This window comes from Xiphophorus couchianus, chromosome 20 (genome assembly GCF_001444195.1).
Source record: "Xiphophorus couchianus chromosome 20, X_couchianus-1.0, whole genome shotgun sequence".
Taxonomy (NCBI): Eukaryota; Metazoa; Chordata; class Actinopteri; order Cyprinodontiformes; family Poeciliidae; genus Xiphophorus; species Xiphophorus couchianus.
In genome coordinates this window covers 22,893,154-22,908,712 of record NC_040247.1, presented here as the reverse complement: position 1 = coordinate 22,908,712, position 15,559 = coordinate 22,893,154, and the positions used below count along the sequence as shown (strand labels likewise).

General features: G+C 38.6%; 1 protein-coding gene across 7 annotated transcripts in view; it reads left to right on the top strand.

Moving 5' to 3' along the window:
• The window catches only part of cita (citron rho-interacting serine/threonine kinase a), a 46,412-nt gene that overhangs the window by 24,687 nt on the left and 6,166 nt on the right, over positions 1-15,559 (top strand). For 2 of the 7 annotated variants that reach the window (XM_028002822.1, XM_028002821.1), the window contains exons 23-45: positions 1,388-1,585; positions 1,835-1,888; positions 2,124-2,321; positions 3,072-3,265; positions 3,382-3,517; positions 4,657-4,761; positions 4,876-5,016; positions 5,229-5,336; positions 5,472-5,664; positions 6,324-6,485; positions 7,521-7,544; positions 7,963-8,100; positions 9,520-9,700; positions 9,796-9,887; positions 10,031-10,135; positions 10,982-11,151; positions 11,549-11,593; positions 13,719-13,799; positions 13,900-14,035; positions 14,467-14,606; positions 14,750-14,842; positions 14,922-15,030; positions 15,173-15,301. In XM_028002822.1, the coding sequence (XP_027858623.1) occupies positions 1,388-1,585; positions 1,835-1,888; positions 2,124-2,321; positions 3,072-3,265; positions 3,382-3,517; positions 4,657-4,761; positions 4,876-5,016; positions 5,229-5,336; positions 5,472-5,664; positions 6,324-6,485; positions 7,521-7,544; positions 7,963-8,100; positions 9,520-9,700; positions 9,796-9,887; positions 10,031-10,135; positions 10,982-11,151; positions 11,549-11,593; positions 13,719-13,799; positions 13,900-14,035; positions 14,467-14,606; positions 14,750-14,842; positions 14,922-15,030; positions 15,173-15,301 (2,932 nt within the window). The remainder of the gene's footprint in view (positions 1-1,387; positions 1,586-1,834; positions 1,889-2,123; positions 2,322-3,071; positions 3,266-3,381; positions 3,518-4,656; positions 4,762-4,875; positions 5,017-5,228; positions 5,337-5,471; positions 5,665-6,323; positions 6,486-7,520; positions 7,545-7,962; positions 8,101-9,519; positions 9,701-9,795; positions 9,888-10,030; positions 10,136-10,981; positions 11,152-11,548; positions 11,594-13,718; positions 13,800-13,899; positions 14,036-14,466; positions 14,607-14,749; positions 14,843-14,921; positions 15,031-15,172; positions 15,302-15,559) is intronic. The other 5 variants (XM_028002826.1, XM_028002824.1, XM_028002828.1 and 2 more) reach the window with 3 other exon arrangements.

The window sequence follows — 15,559 nt, the reverse complement described above, 5'->3', positions numbered from 1 at the left end:
CTAGTCTGCTTCTGTAGCTTTCATGTAAATGTAGCAATAGATAAAAGTCTAGAAAGAAATCCCTACTGTAAAAAAAATCAGTTTTATTGGCCAGATTTCAACAAATGAGGAAGGAATAAAAATCAAACAAAACTGGTTTGATTTTTGGGGAGACTGGTTTGTAAGATACACGTACAAATAGTACAAGCAGTACTCTCCTAAAATGTTACATTTGTCCTACACTGAGATATGTATCCTAATACTCAGCTGTTTATTTTTCTGTACAGTTTGATAAAAAGGTCGCTAATTAGTCTCCTCCTCTTTTTGAGAGCTTGTCTGTAGATGTTGCTGACGGACAGCCTGCTGTCATGTTTCTGCCTTCTCGCACTCTACTGAGACACAATACACAGCCTGGCACTAAATACTCACCTCGCTGTCCTTTAGCTTGCAGACAGATTTCCTCTGCCCTCTCTCAGAGGAAACTGTAGGATTCTAGTCTGGAAAAGATTTTTCTCGCTGAATTCTGACGTTCCGATTTTGTAACGTTCTGACCCACCAATAGGGATTTTAGAGGATTGCTTTTTAGGAATTATATTTAAAAGAATTTAAAATATTTCTTAGCCTTTTTTTCTTTTACTTATTTAAATTATTAGCAGAGTCAGTATCCAATCATGTACTTGTGAGAGGAGTCTCTGTTTTTAAATGAACAAAGCCCTATTTTACAAACACCAAACGATTGGAGTTTTTATTTTACACTCTATTCATTGTCCTGTACTAGGAATTATTACATTTGATAATTGTAAACCTGAATCAACTTTGAGATTTCAAGAAGACTGTACGGTAATCTATTCAGCCTTCCTGTTATCTCCTGGTCAGTTTGTTTCTTTTTCAATTTACCAGACTGTCCTAAAAGCAGAAGGCATGTCATTGTACACAGAAAGTTGGGTAAATGAAAGCCCAATTCAAAAGTGCAAGATGACCAGTAACCAGTGAAGGATAGTTCTGTTTTTCTGAAGGAACAGCCGGCATGCCTTGTTGTTTACTTTTACTTTATATAGTTATTTAAGTGTTTTTAAAGCTGAATAAGTTTTGAAAAGGAAAACAGAATATAGAGACAAATATTCATTCATTTTTTTGCTAAATTTTTTCTGTATCTTAAGTTATATCCATCCATTCATGTTTCAAATTTTCATCCAGTTATCCACCTGTCTGTTTTCATCCATCCTCACACACACATCATTCTTTGTCTGTCTGTCCTCTTCACGGTGTGGTTTTTCTGCAGGTTTTGTCTTTTAAGTCAGAAACAGTAGCGGTATCTGCCATAAATTCATGAAACCGGCTGAAAAGAACAGAAAACGATGGAAATTTGAGTTCTTTGTTAAAAAATTCTTACTTGTTTCCCATGCAGATGGGCCTTGAACATGAAGAAGAGAAACTGGAGATTAAGAGACAGGTGTCAGAGTTGACCTTGTCTCTTCAAGAGCGCGAGTCCCAGATCAGTAGCCTGCAGGCTGCACGCCTCGCCCTGGAGAGTCAGCTGCAGCAGGCGAAGACGGAGCTGGAAGAGACCACTGCTGAGGCAGAGGAGGAAATCACTGCACTGAGGGTAAGAGACGCTACTCCAAGCAGACAAGCACAAGATCTCATAAAGTTGCTCCTCAGTAAGTTTGGTATAGAGAGGACGAGGCAGGCGGATATCCTGCAGCAAAATGCCTCGGGTCCTTATCCATTATGACAACTCGGAACCATGTAAGCAGTTGTAGGATAATTTTACATTGGAACACCATTTATTAAAAGAAAAAATAGTTACATAATTTCACATTGTATATCTATTTTTGTCATCTTTTTTCTGCAGAACCATAGAGACGATATTCAGCGCAAATTTGATGCCTTAAGGGACAGTTGCTCAGTAAGTGCTGACACTGCCTTTATTTTCCTCTTTTCTGATCACAACTATCAAACGTTTGCCATAAGATTTGTGCAGCATGTTTAAAAAAATAACTAATCTACTAGGGACCTCATTACAGATACAAAATAGTTGTGGTGCATCGAGTTACATTTTAGCACAGCAACAAAAAATATTTATGTATTATGACCACTTATCTGTATGGGGTTAACACCTCCACCTGTTTGTTTTGCCTCAGGTGATCACTGACCTGGAGGAACAGCTTACGCAGCTGAGTCAGGAGAATGCTGAGCTGAACCGCCAGAACTTCTACTTGTCAAAACAGCTCGATGAAGCGTCGGATGAGAGGGAGGATAAGATGCAGCTCAGCCAGGAGGTGGACCGCCTTAGGAGGGAGGTGGCTGACCGGGAGATGCACCTCAACAACCAGAAACAGGTTAAATGAGAGCAATTAAATTGTTTAACAGCTTGTCCCACAGCCTTAAAAGGTTTTAAATTCACATATATAAAATCAAGGCCATAAAATGTTTTAAATTTAGTAATAAAAATGTAATTTGGCCTCAAATATGACTGTGACAGGTCTTAATCTTTGTTGTGGCAGGACTATTTAATGTTGGGAATTTTTTGTGAGGCAAAAGTTTGAGTCGCACGCAGACATCTTCATTGTATTCTGTGACTCAAGGCGGTTGACGCTACCGCTAACTAGCTGCTAATAAACCCTTGTTAGCTTTGTTGCGTCTGTCATCTGTAAATGCAAATTTATCTGCAGTTTGTTAAATTACATCCATCTTTGCTACTAACTCACTTCTTTTGCCAACCCATACATATATATTATAGATATAGAAGCTTCTTTTGTACATTTGTTGCGATAAATTTAATTCGTGATGGTCTTAAAAAGTCATAAATTGGAGTTGGTAAAATCTGCAGGAACCACCACTTAACATGGTGTGGATTTCAATCCAGGCTGGCGAGGAATGGAATGTATTTCAATTTTTTTTTCAAATTAAATTATACATTTAGACATAAAAAAATTATTACTAGCAAGTTAAAATACTCATTCAGTGTCAGTAATTTTGTTGTAACATGAAAACCTTGTGAGACATAACAGCGTTTAAAGCGAAAGTAAAGTCAGAACAATGGCATAATATTGACAAACCGTGTTTTTCTCTTAAATTTATGCTCCCAGAACATTGAGACACTGAAGACAACATGCAGCATGCTGGAGGAGCAGGTGGTGGAGCTGGAGTCTCTGAACGACGAGTTGCTGGAGAAAGAGAGACAGTGGGAGGCATGGAGAGGAGCTCTGGAGGACGAAAAAAACCAAGCAGAGAGACGGACCAGAGACCTGCAAAGACTACTGGATAATGAAAAGCAGAACAGGTAAAACAGTTTTTTTTTTTTAATTCACATTAACATACAATTTGATAATGTCATTCTCTTTATATATTAGATTTTTCAATGTTACTACTAGACAATCTCTTTGGTTCTGATCACAGGCTTCGTGCAGAGCAGCGCAGCACCGAGTCTCGTCAGGCAGTGGAACTGGCTGTCAAGGAGCATAAGGCTGAGATACTGGCGTTACAACAGGCTTTGAAGGAGCAAAGGCTGAAAGCTGAAAGTTTGTCTGACACTGTAAGTATGTTGTCTGTCTTCACTTTATTCACTTCACTATATTCCTTACATTCTAGATTTATTTCTAAACCATACACAGTTTATATGACAGATGCATGCAAATGCAGTGCCTGTAGGAATAGGGCTTTTGTGGATGCATTTGAGCATTTCCCTGTTGGAATACCACAACATGACCCAAGTTTTACTATGGAATATAAACAATCAGCCTCAGAAGAAAGATAATTGATTCAGATGTTCAAGCACAACGTACGAACGAAGTTTTTAACTGGCAATATCTGGAAGATAAGTGAACACTAGTTCGACAGATGTTCGCAGCTGCTCACAGACATGAGTCAAATATCTTCTGGAGACATTTTTTAGTCTCCAGAAATCACGTATTGTGTTATTTTTAACTCCCTGACAAAGTAAATCGAAGAACAGAAGTGATTCTGAGTGTGTATTGCTTTACGTTTGAAACTTTGGGCACAGTTGTGGTTGTTCAGACAGGACAATGATCGCTAACTCATCAAAACTGGTTCCAGAGTGAATGCAACCAGGATTGGGCTTGTGATTTTTATGGATAATTTAAAATATTGTGAATTAAATGTACAAACAGTCTGTGCCAGGAAATCCTTCATTTTATGTGAGCTCATTTCTAATTAGAAAAGTGGATAAATATCCAGCCAGAATTATGCTAGAGGCTTGTTGAAGGCAATGTAAAGCATGTAGTTTTTCTGTCCCTTTCCAAAAGACATTAATCTAATATTTTAGGAAAAGCTATCCCCCATTGTTGTCTTTGTCCTGGAAATACCTTTTAGCTTAATATTTATGATCAAAGTGATCTGATAAATGTGCAGTCAATTATTCCGTCTTGTGAGCAAACTCATGTTCATAATTTAAATACAACAATAAACTATTTCCATATGACCATATTATGTCTACCTGCATCAGAATACGTCAGTATTAGGTCATTATAATGTGTAATCTTCCAGTGTCAACTTCTGGATCTTCTCCACTTTTGTAACATATTTTTATCTTTGTTATGAAATTTAGAAGCTCGGATCTTTTGAACAGACGTTTTCTTTGGTATCGGTAAATTTAGCTTTGTCAGTCTTTGTAGCTTTCTTTCGTGACGCATGTTTGACTGGCTTGTGTCACAGCTCAACGATCTGGAGAAGAAGCACGCAATGCTGGAGATGAACGCTCGCAGCTTGCAGCAGAAACTGGAGACTGAGAGGGAACTGAAACAGAGGCTGATGGAAGAGGTAGAAAGTCATCAGCAATTAACCAGAGCAACATGCCTTGACCTATTAAGATCATTGATTTGAAAGGTTTTGTTTTAACTGTATTTTGTGATTGACGGTCCCCCCCCCCTCCAGCAAGCGAAGCTGCAGCAGCAGATGGACCTTCAGAAAAGTCACATTTTCCGTTTGACTCAAGGCCTTCAGGATGCCCTGGACCAAACAGACATGCTCAAAACTGAAAGGACAGACCTGGAGTACCAGCTGGAAAATATACAGGTGCTCACTATTGTACCTTTTCAGAAAAACGAAATGTGATCCCCTCTGGAGAGGAAGACTTTCCTAATTATTAAATACATTAACCACAGCGAAAAGTGTCTCAGTAGAGCGATGATAATTATAAATCCTGATTAGTTTTCCCACACAGACTTCTTTTCAAAGCAGTCTTTTGAGGCATTTCCTTCTCTAAGCCTCTGATTTCCGTACTACAGGCTGTGTACTCCCATGAGAAAGTAAAAATGGAGGGCACCATCTCCCAGCAGACCAAACTCATTGATTTCCTGCAGGCCAAAATGGACCAACCCACCAAAAAAAAGAAGGTACAGGAAAATATTTCAGTTTACAGAATCGTACCTCGATCTCAATCAGCTTTAGCTTAAAAACACATTTATAGTAAACAGTGTTCTGGTCATGTGATAAATTAATAAGTGGGTTACCATTTCTCCTCTGTACAGGGTATCTTTGGACGGCGGCGTGAAGATGTAGGCACCACTACTAATGGCGCTCTGGCTCAACAGGCCCAGCCGGCGGTCCCCATGCCGTACGGTGACATGAAAATGGCCTTGGACAAGGAGCGCTCTAGGTGTGCAGAGCTGGAGGAGGCGCTACAGAAGATGAGGATAGAGCTGCGCTCCCTCAGAGAAGAAGGTACCAGAGCAACATGCCTGTTGGCATCTTTAAAGCTCTGGGCTTTACTTCATACTTCATGATACTAGTAATGGTAATAATAGCAGTAATAGGATTAATAGTAGTAACAATTATGTCTAAATAAAAATCAATTCTAAATTATTACAAATTATGGAAGAAGTTTCATCTTTCTTTTGGTTCTACTTCCCATTCTCTTGTTCTCACTCTCCTCTTTCCTACTCCCTCTCATTAATTGCACATACTTATTACAATAAAGTTAATAATTTATAGGATATAATTATGTCATTACAGGACAATTTTTTTATGTCCCACTCGAACACCATTAGAAATAGTTTAGGAAGTGCTACATTTATGATTTGCAACATTAATTTCTAGTATAAACAATGTTTTCTATTGCAACCTCTTAAATTAGAATTTTTTTATGGATGGTTATTATTGTTTATTTTAATGCTAAATAATACATTGTTGATTGTCCAACTTAAATTACGGCTTAAATTTTACAACTTAAATTTACTGACTGTTTATTTTACTACAGTGTATCTTGGTAGCATTTAAAAAAAAACCAAACCTAAGAAGGCTTATTTCAAACAGTTTCCCAATTTCTTTTAAAAGTCACAAATTCCTGATCTTATATTGTTTATTTGCATCTGGTGTCCCAGCGGTTCATTTCAAAGCCCAGGAACATGTGGTTCCTTCCACACCAGCCCAGGCTCGACACCAGATCCTCATGTCGGCCATCGTTAAATCTCCAGAACATCAGCCCAACCCCAGTAGCCTGCTCAACCCCTCCACTCGCTGCAAGGAGACGTCTACACCTGAAGGTTAGTCAAACAAAACATAACCAAATAGATAAACAAACAGTGTTGATCTCTTACTCGGCGTAAATATGAGGCATGAATTTCTTGTACTGAGGTTAATGTGTTTCCCCTCTCAGGCGCATTCAACCTGACGCTAACAAATGGACTGTTTGGTCACCTTTTTTGTCCGTGTCCTGTGCTGTATGTGTTCTCTCAATGGCCGCTTTCACAAAGCAAGAATTAGGCTAAACTAAGACTGCCTTGTATGGTGTGAACAAAACAGTATCACATTTAATTGACTATTTATCCAGGTAACGTTGTAACAATTTTTGCTGTATGTAACAGAGCAACAACTTCCCGATATAGGAGAAGTAGTTGCTCTCCTATATCGGGAAGCAAACTCCTGGTTTTGACTCCCACGAAAAACTGTGGTCACCCCTCACAATCCAACAAATTTAGTACATTATTGTTCTTTCCCCCCATTTTGAAACATTATCAAGAGTCTATATCTGGAGACATGATTTTAGTGCATAAATGGAAATAATTGTCTAATTATGAGTGGGAGTCAAAAGTATTTATATTAAACTGAGACTTTTTTTAATTGTTGCAAATTTTAAGAACACAAAGAAACGAGAAACGTAGATAAGCCATAAAAAAGCTGGGTTGCTTTTAAATAATCCAGGCTGTTTTCTAATTTGAAGCGAAAACACATTATTGATGCAGTCATCGCCATGAAAATTGAACCACTGCTGCTTATACCATAGCTAGGTTGCAGGTTGAGTGAATCCCAGCTACAATTGATAAACGCCTTGACAATCACCTGGAAAATTTTCACATCAGTATAAAGAAATTGACTGAGTAAAAGAACTTTCTATATTTCGGAACAAACCAACCCAATTAGCAAACATCTAAGGATCTAACATCTGTAAGAAAATGGGCAGAATTGGTTTCTCTTGCTTTGTGATTCAGGCTCTTGGTGTTGGTGTGTTTCTGCTTGCATTTAGCTGTTGTTAGACCACTTTCTTTTTTGTGTCTCTTCCCTCTTCTCCTCTTCTTCAGAAAAGAGGAGGGTCACGTTTGAAAGTAAGTTAGCCACCATCAAACACCTGAGCTCACCTGCGATGCCAGCATGTTGCACTGTGTGGAGACGTTTCGCTATCAAAGTGTTCATCTGTTTCACTGTCTAACTTGACCAATGACTGCTTTCTTCCTTGAGACAGGAAGACGTATTGTGTAGGACGGGTAGCTTTTTCACTCAGGAGCATTTAAATACATTTCATGCTTACTAGCATGTGCAATCTGATTTTTAATTTGACTTTTTTAAGGCTCAGTTCCAAATCCATTACTTAAAACGCCTTCTAGTGCTTGAAAATAATGCATCTGATACAAATCTTTGCTGATCCTCGCAGTTATTTATCCTCTAATGTACCACTTTGCCTCGTGTCAGTAACTTCTATCTCTGCATCCTTTTTTTTTTTTCTCTCCCCTGTTTGCTTTTCAGAATTTGGTCGCCGTGTGAAGGAAAGAATGCACCACAACATTCCTCATCGTTTCACTGTCGGCCTCAACATGAGGGCTGCCAAATGTGCCGTCTGCCTGGACACTGTTCATTTTGGACGGCAGGCTGCCACTTGTTTAGGTCTGTATCGTGCTTTTCAGCAGCACAGATGGAACATAAAAATATTTCCAGGGACACTTCATTGGCAGAAAATAACAAAAATACTGGAATCATTCTTGTACAGCAGCCTTTAGATGGATTAATCTGGCTTCTTCCTTCCTGGGTAGGATCATCGGTTTCACAGCTATTGTCTTAGAAAAGACAATAACTAAGACAACAGTGTCCAAGGTGATTAATTGACTGCTGGTCTGGAGTTTACCCCATTCATTGGGATGAATATCTTAAACATTTTGGGAGTGTGTTGGTGTGATTACATATATATATATCCACCCTCCACTAATGTTTAAACACACTTCCCTTAGCAATGTGTAGAAAAAAGCAAAAGTGTAGCAGTCAGCAGGACTCGGGTATAATTCCAGCTGGTTATTTGATCACTCTTCTTACCATATTTTTTGCCAAGGATCCAACAAAAATAGTCCAGACATTTCCAGTCATTTTGTCTTCTCCGTGGTTTTAATAAATTTGTTCTCATTGTCTGACTGGAACAGCTGATATTGCCCAAGTTTCCATCATCTAGTAATTGATTTGAGGTGAAGTAGAGTGATTTGGAGGAAGTCTTGCATGCCTAATTATTCCTAACATACCCTTATCATGATTCCTCCACCATTTTGTTTTACAGCAGTGGTACCCAAAGTCGGTCCTCAAGGGCCGGCATCCTGCATGTTTTAGTTCTCTTCCTGGTTTAATGCACCTGGATCGAATGATGGCTCATTAGAAGGAATAAGAAGAACATTGAAAAGGATGCTACTACCACCAGGGAGAGAACTAAAACATGCAGGATCCCTTGTGGATTGACTTTGAATACCCCTGTTGTACAGTTTTTGTGCTGTTCTGTAGTTTGAAAGCCTTACCTTCCTTTTGCAGACACCTTTTCTTATTGTGGCAATACTACCTTATCTGACTATGAAACCTTTTCTTCAAGGGCCATCTTGCCCCTCTGTTCTCTACAGATCAAGTTGAAGTCAAGCTGTCTTCTCTGAGGCTCCAGCAACCAGCTTTCAGTTCGTCATTCATTTCACCAGTTTCTTTTTATCCGAGAGGGACAGATGGTTGAAATTTGGCCACAGTTGGGCGTTTTTAACAGGACACTGATTTTTAAACCAACGTCAAAACTAGTTTGGAGTGGATAAGTCAGGCTCACGTTAGGCTTCGGGAATGGCCACAAGCTAAAACCAAGTTTATGGACTATATTTAAAAGGCCAGTCTGTGCCAGGAAACTATTTAAATGAACTCTACAATTTCTGATAAGGATAATTAAATATCCAGAGAGGATTATTCTAGATGCTTTTTGGTAACAAAGCTGGATCTCAGGGTTATTTTTAATGTAATGATGAGCTATTTTAAAGGCTTTTTTTCATCCTTCTTTTTGTCTCGTTGCAGAGTGCCACACCCTGTGCCACCCCAAGTGTTCCCCGTGTCTGCCAGCCACCTGTGGTCTGCCAGCTGAGTATGCCACTCACTTCTCAGAGGCTTTGTGCAGAGAAAAGACAAACTCACCCGCTTTGCAAATGAAGGAGGCCACTGGGCATGTTCGTCTCGAAGGCTGGATGAAGCAGCCTAGGTAATAGTCTTCCCTAGTACAAGTATTTTACAGCTTTTCTGAATGTTTTATACAGCACTAATAAATAGTTTAAACCTTCATATTTCACTGGATAGAAATGGCAAACGCGGCCAGCAAGGATGGGAGAGGAAATATGTGATTCTGGACGGAACCAAACTATCAGTCTATGATACTGAACCTGCAGAAGGTCAACAATTGTTTTTTTGTTTTTTTTCTATGCATTACACTTTTAAAGAAAGATAATTTTGTTGAATTTATAATAATGACGTTATGATTTCAGTTCAGGTTTTTCTGTATAGACCACAGTGGAATCCATCTGTTTGTTTTTAGACTCTCTAAAGGCCGAGGAGGAGTTTGAGCTGTGTTTAGGTGACGGAGAGGTCACAGTTCATGGAGCCGTCGGTGCCTCTGAGCTCATCAACACGGCCAAGTCGGGTAAGAAAAACTAGTTAATTCTGCTAATGAAAAAATATTGAAAGTTTTTCATTTAGTCATTTCCTGGTTTCAATGTTTGTTTTCACTATGGCATTTGTAAAAAAAAAAAAAAAAAAATTAGGCCATACCAACAACTACTTTTTTGTTTGTTTTTGAGAAATCTTCAAATATTGATGTGTAAACTTGTATATATCTAAAAAAAAACAAAAAAAAACGTAGTGATTTAGTTACAGTTGATTGTTAAACTCTTACCTTGTTTGGTTTCTTAAATAAAAGATAGCAACTAAGGTCTGTATTCTGAATGAGGAAGAAGTTGGGACAACCTGCTGCCTTACTGATAATTTTACTCATTTTGGTTAAAGCTTATTGTAGCCATCTACCAGCCATCTAAACTTTCATCTGTGAGATATTTAAGGGGTTTCAAACAGCCTGTTTCAAAGGCCCAGTTCTACATCACCTCTCTTTTGTTCATTAATTTATTTTTTTACAAATGAGGTCACAATTTCCTCAAGCACCCTTTTATACACAGTTAAATCGGAGTTTCATTATTTTATGCCTAAACCCTTCTATGCTTCCATACACAGGAAAAAACCTCCTTGAGTAATTATGTTCTGACCATTTATTCCTGATATGATGCACCTGTGAGATTTAGCCATTTTAAGTGGCAATAGATGTGGATGTTTCCTATTTATATTTTACTCCTCACCAGAAATTATATATTTATATTTTTTAAAGGTATTCTGTCATTTGAGCATTTATATTGAGTTTCTGATTTTTAGAATCTTTAAATATATTGGCATCCAAATGCGTATATATATTTTTTGCTTTTTTTGTACCCCTTCTCAGACATTCCATATGTGTTGAAGCTGGAGTCCCATCCCCACACCACATGTTGGCCGGGCCAGTGCCTCTACTTCATGGCTCCCAGCTTCCCTGACAAGCAGCGCTGGGTGGCAGTGCTGGAGTCTGTCATGGTCGGTAGCCGGGGGTCTAAAGACAGAGCAGAAGCTGAGGCGGTAAGTATAATTTTGTCATTTAAGTATAAGTTTAAATATTCATACATTATTTTAAGATTTTGTGCTGCTCAATATGTAAATACTTTTGTAAACAAGGGGTGTGAAACTAGTCCTTGGTTTCTTAATATTAGACCAATTTTAACCAAATCAAAAGATCTTAGTCTTGTTTGGGGCAACATTTTAAGAAGTGAATTAAGATGCTTTTTATTCCTCATCAGCCCAGCATCTTCACTTCTTGTTTTCTCTCCTTTCTCTCTCTCTTTGCACGTGTTCAATATTTTCATCCTGTACCCACTTGTTGTCCTCCTCTGTGAATAAATTGGTTGGTACGTGTGTGACTGTGATTGTGTGTGTGCGTATATCTCCATTCAACCTGGTTATGTGGATCATGTTATAGGCAGGCGTTTCTAAAAGACAGAAGAACCTATCACCTCTGGTTCAGGTACAGTAAGTGGCTGCACGAACGCTTGGGCTTCAGTCGTCCGTCCGACTAAGCATGTGTCAGCTGTCCAAAATATGTATAAAACTGTGTGCACGATAGTTGAGGTCAGCGCAGTCCAGAGTCACTTACTCGATATGGTTGATCAGAACAGATGCCTTCGAAAAATAGTTGTACTTCATACATTTTCATTAATATAAACCACATTAACGCATGGACATGAACATGCTGCGGCAGACATTTTAGCGTATGCTGTGTTGCATGCTCCTGCAAAAGCTGTGCTAAAGCCCTATTTGGTAAACCATGACATGATCGGTTTTTGCAACAACAGATATCATGGGCTGATGCTTGTTCCTTTCTTTCTGTTTTCTTGCAACATTCCCCCCCATCTTCTGCTTTCTTTGTAATGCTATCTTAGCACTGAATTGTTTCAGCTTTTCTCCAAATACTGTGCCCTTGCCTCTACCACCTCTGTATTTAGACATTACATTTCTGTTACCTTCTAACCTCTACTGTCATTACTTGGAACTGTTTTAACTCTTCTTCCAGTTTTTTTTAAAGTTTATTTGGCTGTGAACACAACAGTTTGATCTCAGTCACATGAAATAAGTCTAGATTTTGCTATAGTTTTTTTCTTCCCCAAGAATGTGGTTTCTTAACATAAGTTCTATGAATTTGGTTTCATAAGACTAACTAATGTGAAAGTTAGTCTTATGTTTCTAACTTTAACATAAGACTTGTGGGATCAAGTTCTAAATTTACTGATTTGTTGATAAAGGCTGAACCTATTGCAAAATAACACGCACACTGGGATAAGAACATTCACCCACAGCTTTGTAGTTTGCGCAAAACAAAGACTTTTACCAGAGTCGGCTACCAAATTAAAAGCTGCACAACTGGAGTGATTAGCAATTAGCATGGTTAGCATTACTCTAACAACTGTTTCTGTTTGTATATTGTAGAGAATGTACAACAACAAACTGAAAAGACTTAACCAAGATTTTCACATTGCTAACATTTCCAAATTCAGCATCTATCATGTGAAACAGGCAGACAGACGCTCAAAACAAAGTAACTTTGCGGTATTGTGTTTAACCTTCCTGGTATCTGCTGAAAGTTTTCAACTCTCACTCCCTTACAGCCTAAATAATCCACAGGGAGGTCTAAGAATGTCATTTTAATATCATTAAAAAACAGAGTAGCTTTTTTTAATCTTCATCCAGTAACAACATCTACACTATTTTAGTTGTTGCTGCAACCTTCTACCTCTTTCTTGTGGTGTGCAAGAAGAACTGATGTTCTGACCAGCTGGTCACAGGCCAAGCTAAAATAAAAAAGGTTGATGCATTCTGGTCAAAAGCCCATTTATTGATGCATCCCTGAATTAGTGCCTCATTTGTTTACATCACACAAAGTATTCCATTGTTGACAGTCTAGTAAAATTTGTGTTTTCATTTCCAGCCAGGAGATTCATAATCTTGACCATATTTAATGTTTTTCTGATTACAGACTACTGTTGCAAGATTATCTCATATTAGATTTTTTTTTTTATATTTCTTTCCCTGTTTTTTCACATGTGGGCTTTTCCCTAAATTACTTTACTTTCTATCCAGTTTTCCCTCATCATTTTCTCCAGTGCAGCTGTCCTTTTGTCTAAAGCTCCTCCCTCCACTGCATCTCTTTGGCTTTATGAGCTTTGTTAGACCTCCAGATTCACTAATGCAAGTTATACAGTAAAAATGATGCTACAAGAAATATCGCAGAGCAGCATTTAGCACATACAAGATTTGCATTGTTGTTCTTTGGTTATTTGACTATTTTTTCTCTTTTCAGTTGCAATAGATAGATAATGTATAATGAAATGTATTTAAAACTTAATTACCAAAAAAAAACAAAACAGTACCCACAAAACTGGAAAGATTCAAGTTAACTGGTTTACTGGAGGGATGACAAATTGTGTGCTTCATACATAACCCTGTATGTGAAATAAGCCTTGCTATATTGGTGCTTTGCCAATTTTGTTTGTAAAAGCTCTCCGGCAGTCACGCTCTGAGTTTACTTGCCTCTAATTCAACTTATTTTCAGATTTCTGAATCTTTCTGCTTTTCTTTGTTTATTGTCTTAATAGAAACTTCTGGGCAACTCTCTGCTGAAGCTGGAGGGGGATGACCGCTTGGACATAAACTGCACCCTACCTCTCACAGACCAGGTACAGTAACCACAAAAGAGGTTTTCTAACCATGTTTGTGGTGAGGCAATTTGCCTGACTACTACATTTTCCTCACTACCTGCCTCATCTTTCCCTTCAGATTGTTCTAGTTGGCTCTGAGGAGGGCTTGTATGCTCTCAACGTCATCAAGAACTCTTTGACGCACATCCCTGGACTGACTTCGGTTTTCCAGATCCAGATCCTGAGGGAGCTTGATAAGCTGCTGATGATCACTGGTACGACATTCTCATTGTATGAGAACTGAGTGAAAGTACTTTCACTGTAAAATGATTGTTTTTACTTAGGAGAAAAGTAATAATCATTCCTACTGCAGCAAAGTAATATAACAGTCTGGTTTTAACAGTTACAATGTAATCAGCTACAGTTATTTAGATTGGCATTACTTCTGTGGTTAGATTCATACCCAAACTACATGGCCAAATCCATCTTCCTCCCAAAACACTTATAAAGTGATATCAAGATGTGAATTGACACAAGTTAAATGTATAATTTTTTTTTTGTTATTTTCTTAAATAATTAGTTGCCATATATGTTGGTACTAAAGGCATAAAAAAATCTTAAAAGCCATACATTTACTTTCTAAACCCCAATTTGTGGGCAATTCCTTGTATACTTTATAATGTCTGGTCTGGCTGATGTCATTCAGGGGAGGAGAGAGCGCTGTGTTTGGTGGAGATCAAGAAGGTGAAACAGTCTTTGTCACAGTCCCATCTCCCAGCTCAGCCTGACCTCAACCCTTTCATCTTTGAGACAGTGAAAGGATGCCACCTCTTCTCTTCTGGAAAGGTGAGACCATTTGCTGCGTAAATGGAGCTAAACCCTGACGGACTGTCACCCAGTCAGTTATTGAGCTGATCTTAACAGGAACAACAAAGCAGTGATTGCAGATATTTACCTCTGTCCTGATTAGAGCTGTTCTGTCTTTGCAGATCGATAACGGACTCTGCATCTGTGCTGCGATGCCTAACAAGATTACCATCCTGCGACATAATGAAAGCCTCAACAAGTTCTGCATCAGAAAGGTAAACGAACGGCATGGAAGATCTGCTCGGAGTGGGAATTTAAAGAATATGCTCATCCATTCTCTGTTTGCATTTGCAGGAGATTGAGACATCAGAGCCATGCAGCTGTATTCACTTCACTGGATACAGCATCATAATTGGCACAAATAAGTTCTATGAGATCGAGATGAAGCAGTATGTGCTGGAAGGTACGTGTCGTAATTTGTACTGTTATGTCATTGTAACCAGATGGTTTTACACAAACATTTACAGCAGAGCAGTTCTGTCACAGCAGCATTTGAGCGTTCACACCTGAATGAGTTAAATATCTCTGGGGATTCGTTTCTGCAGAGTTCTTGGATAAAAACGACGTAACGCTGGCTTCAGCTGTCTTCGCTGCATCCTCCCACAGCTTTCCCATCTCCATCATCCAAGTCACCACAGCCCCACAGAAGGATGAGTACCTGCTCTGTTTCCATGGTTTGACATTTATTTATTTATGTGGTTATATACAGTACAGATCAAAAGTTTGGACACACCTTTTATTTCAATGAGTTTCCTTTATTTTCATGACTATTGACATTGTAGATTCACACTGAAGGCATCAAAACTATGAATAACACATGTGGAAATATGTACTAAACAAAAAGTGTAAAACAACTGAAAATACCCCTTATATTCTAGTTTCCTCAAAGTAGCAACCTTTTGCTGTGATTACTGCTTTGCACACACTCTGCA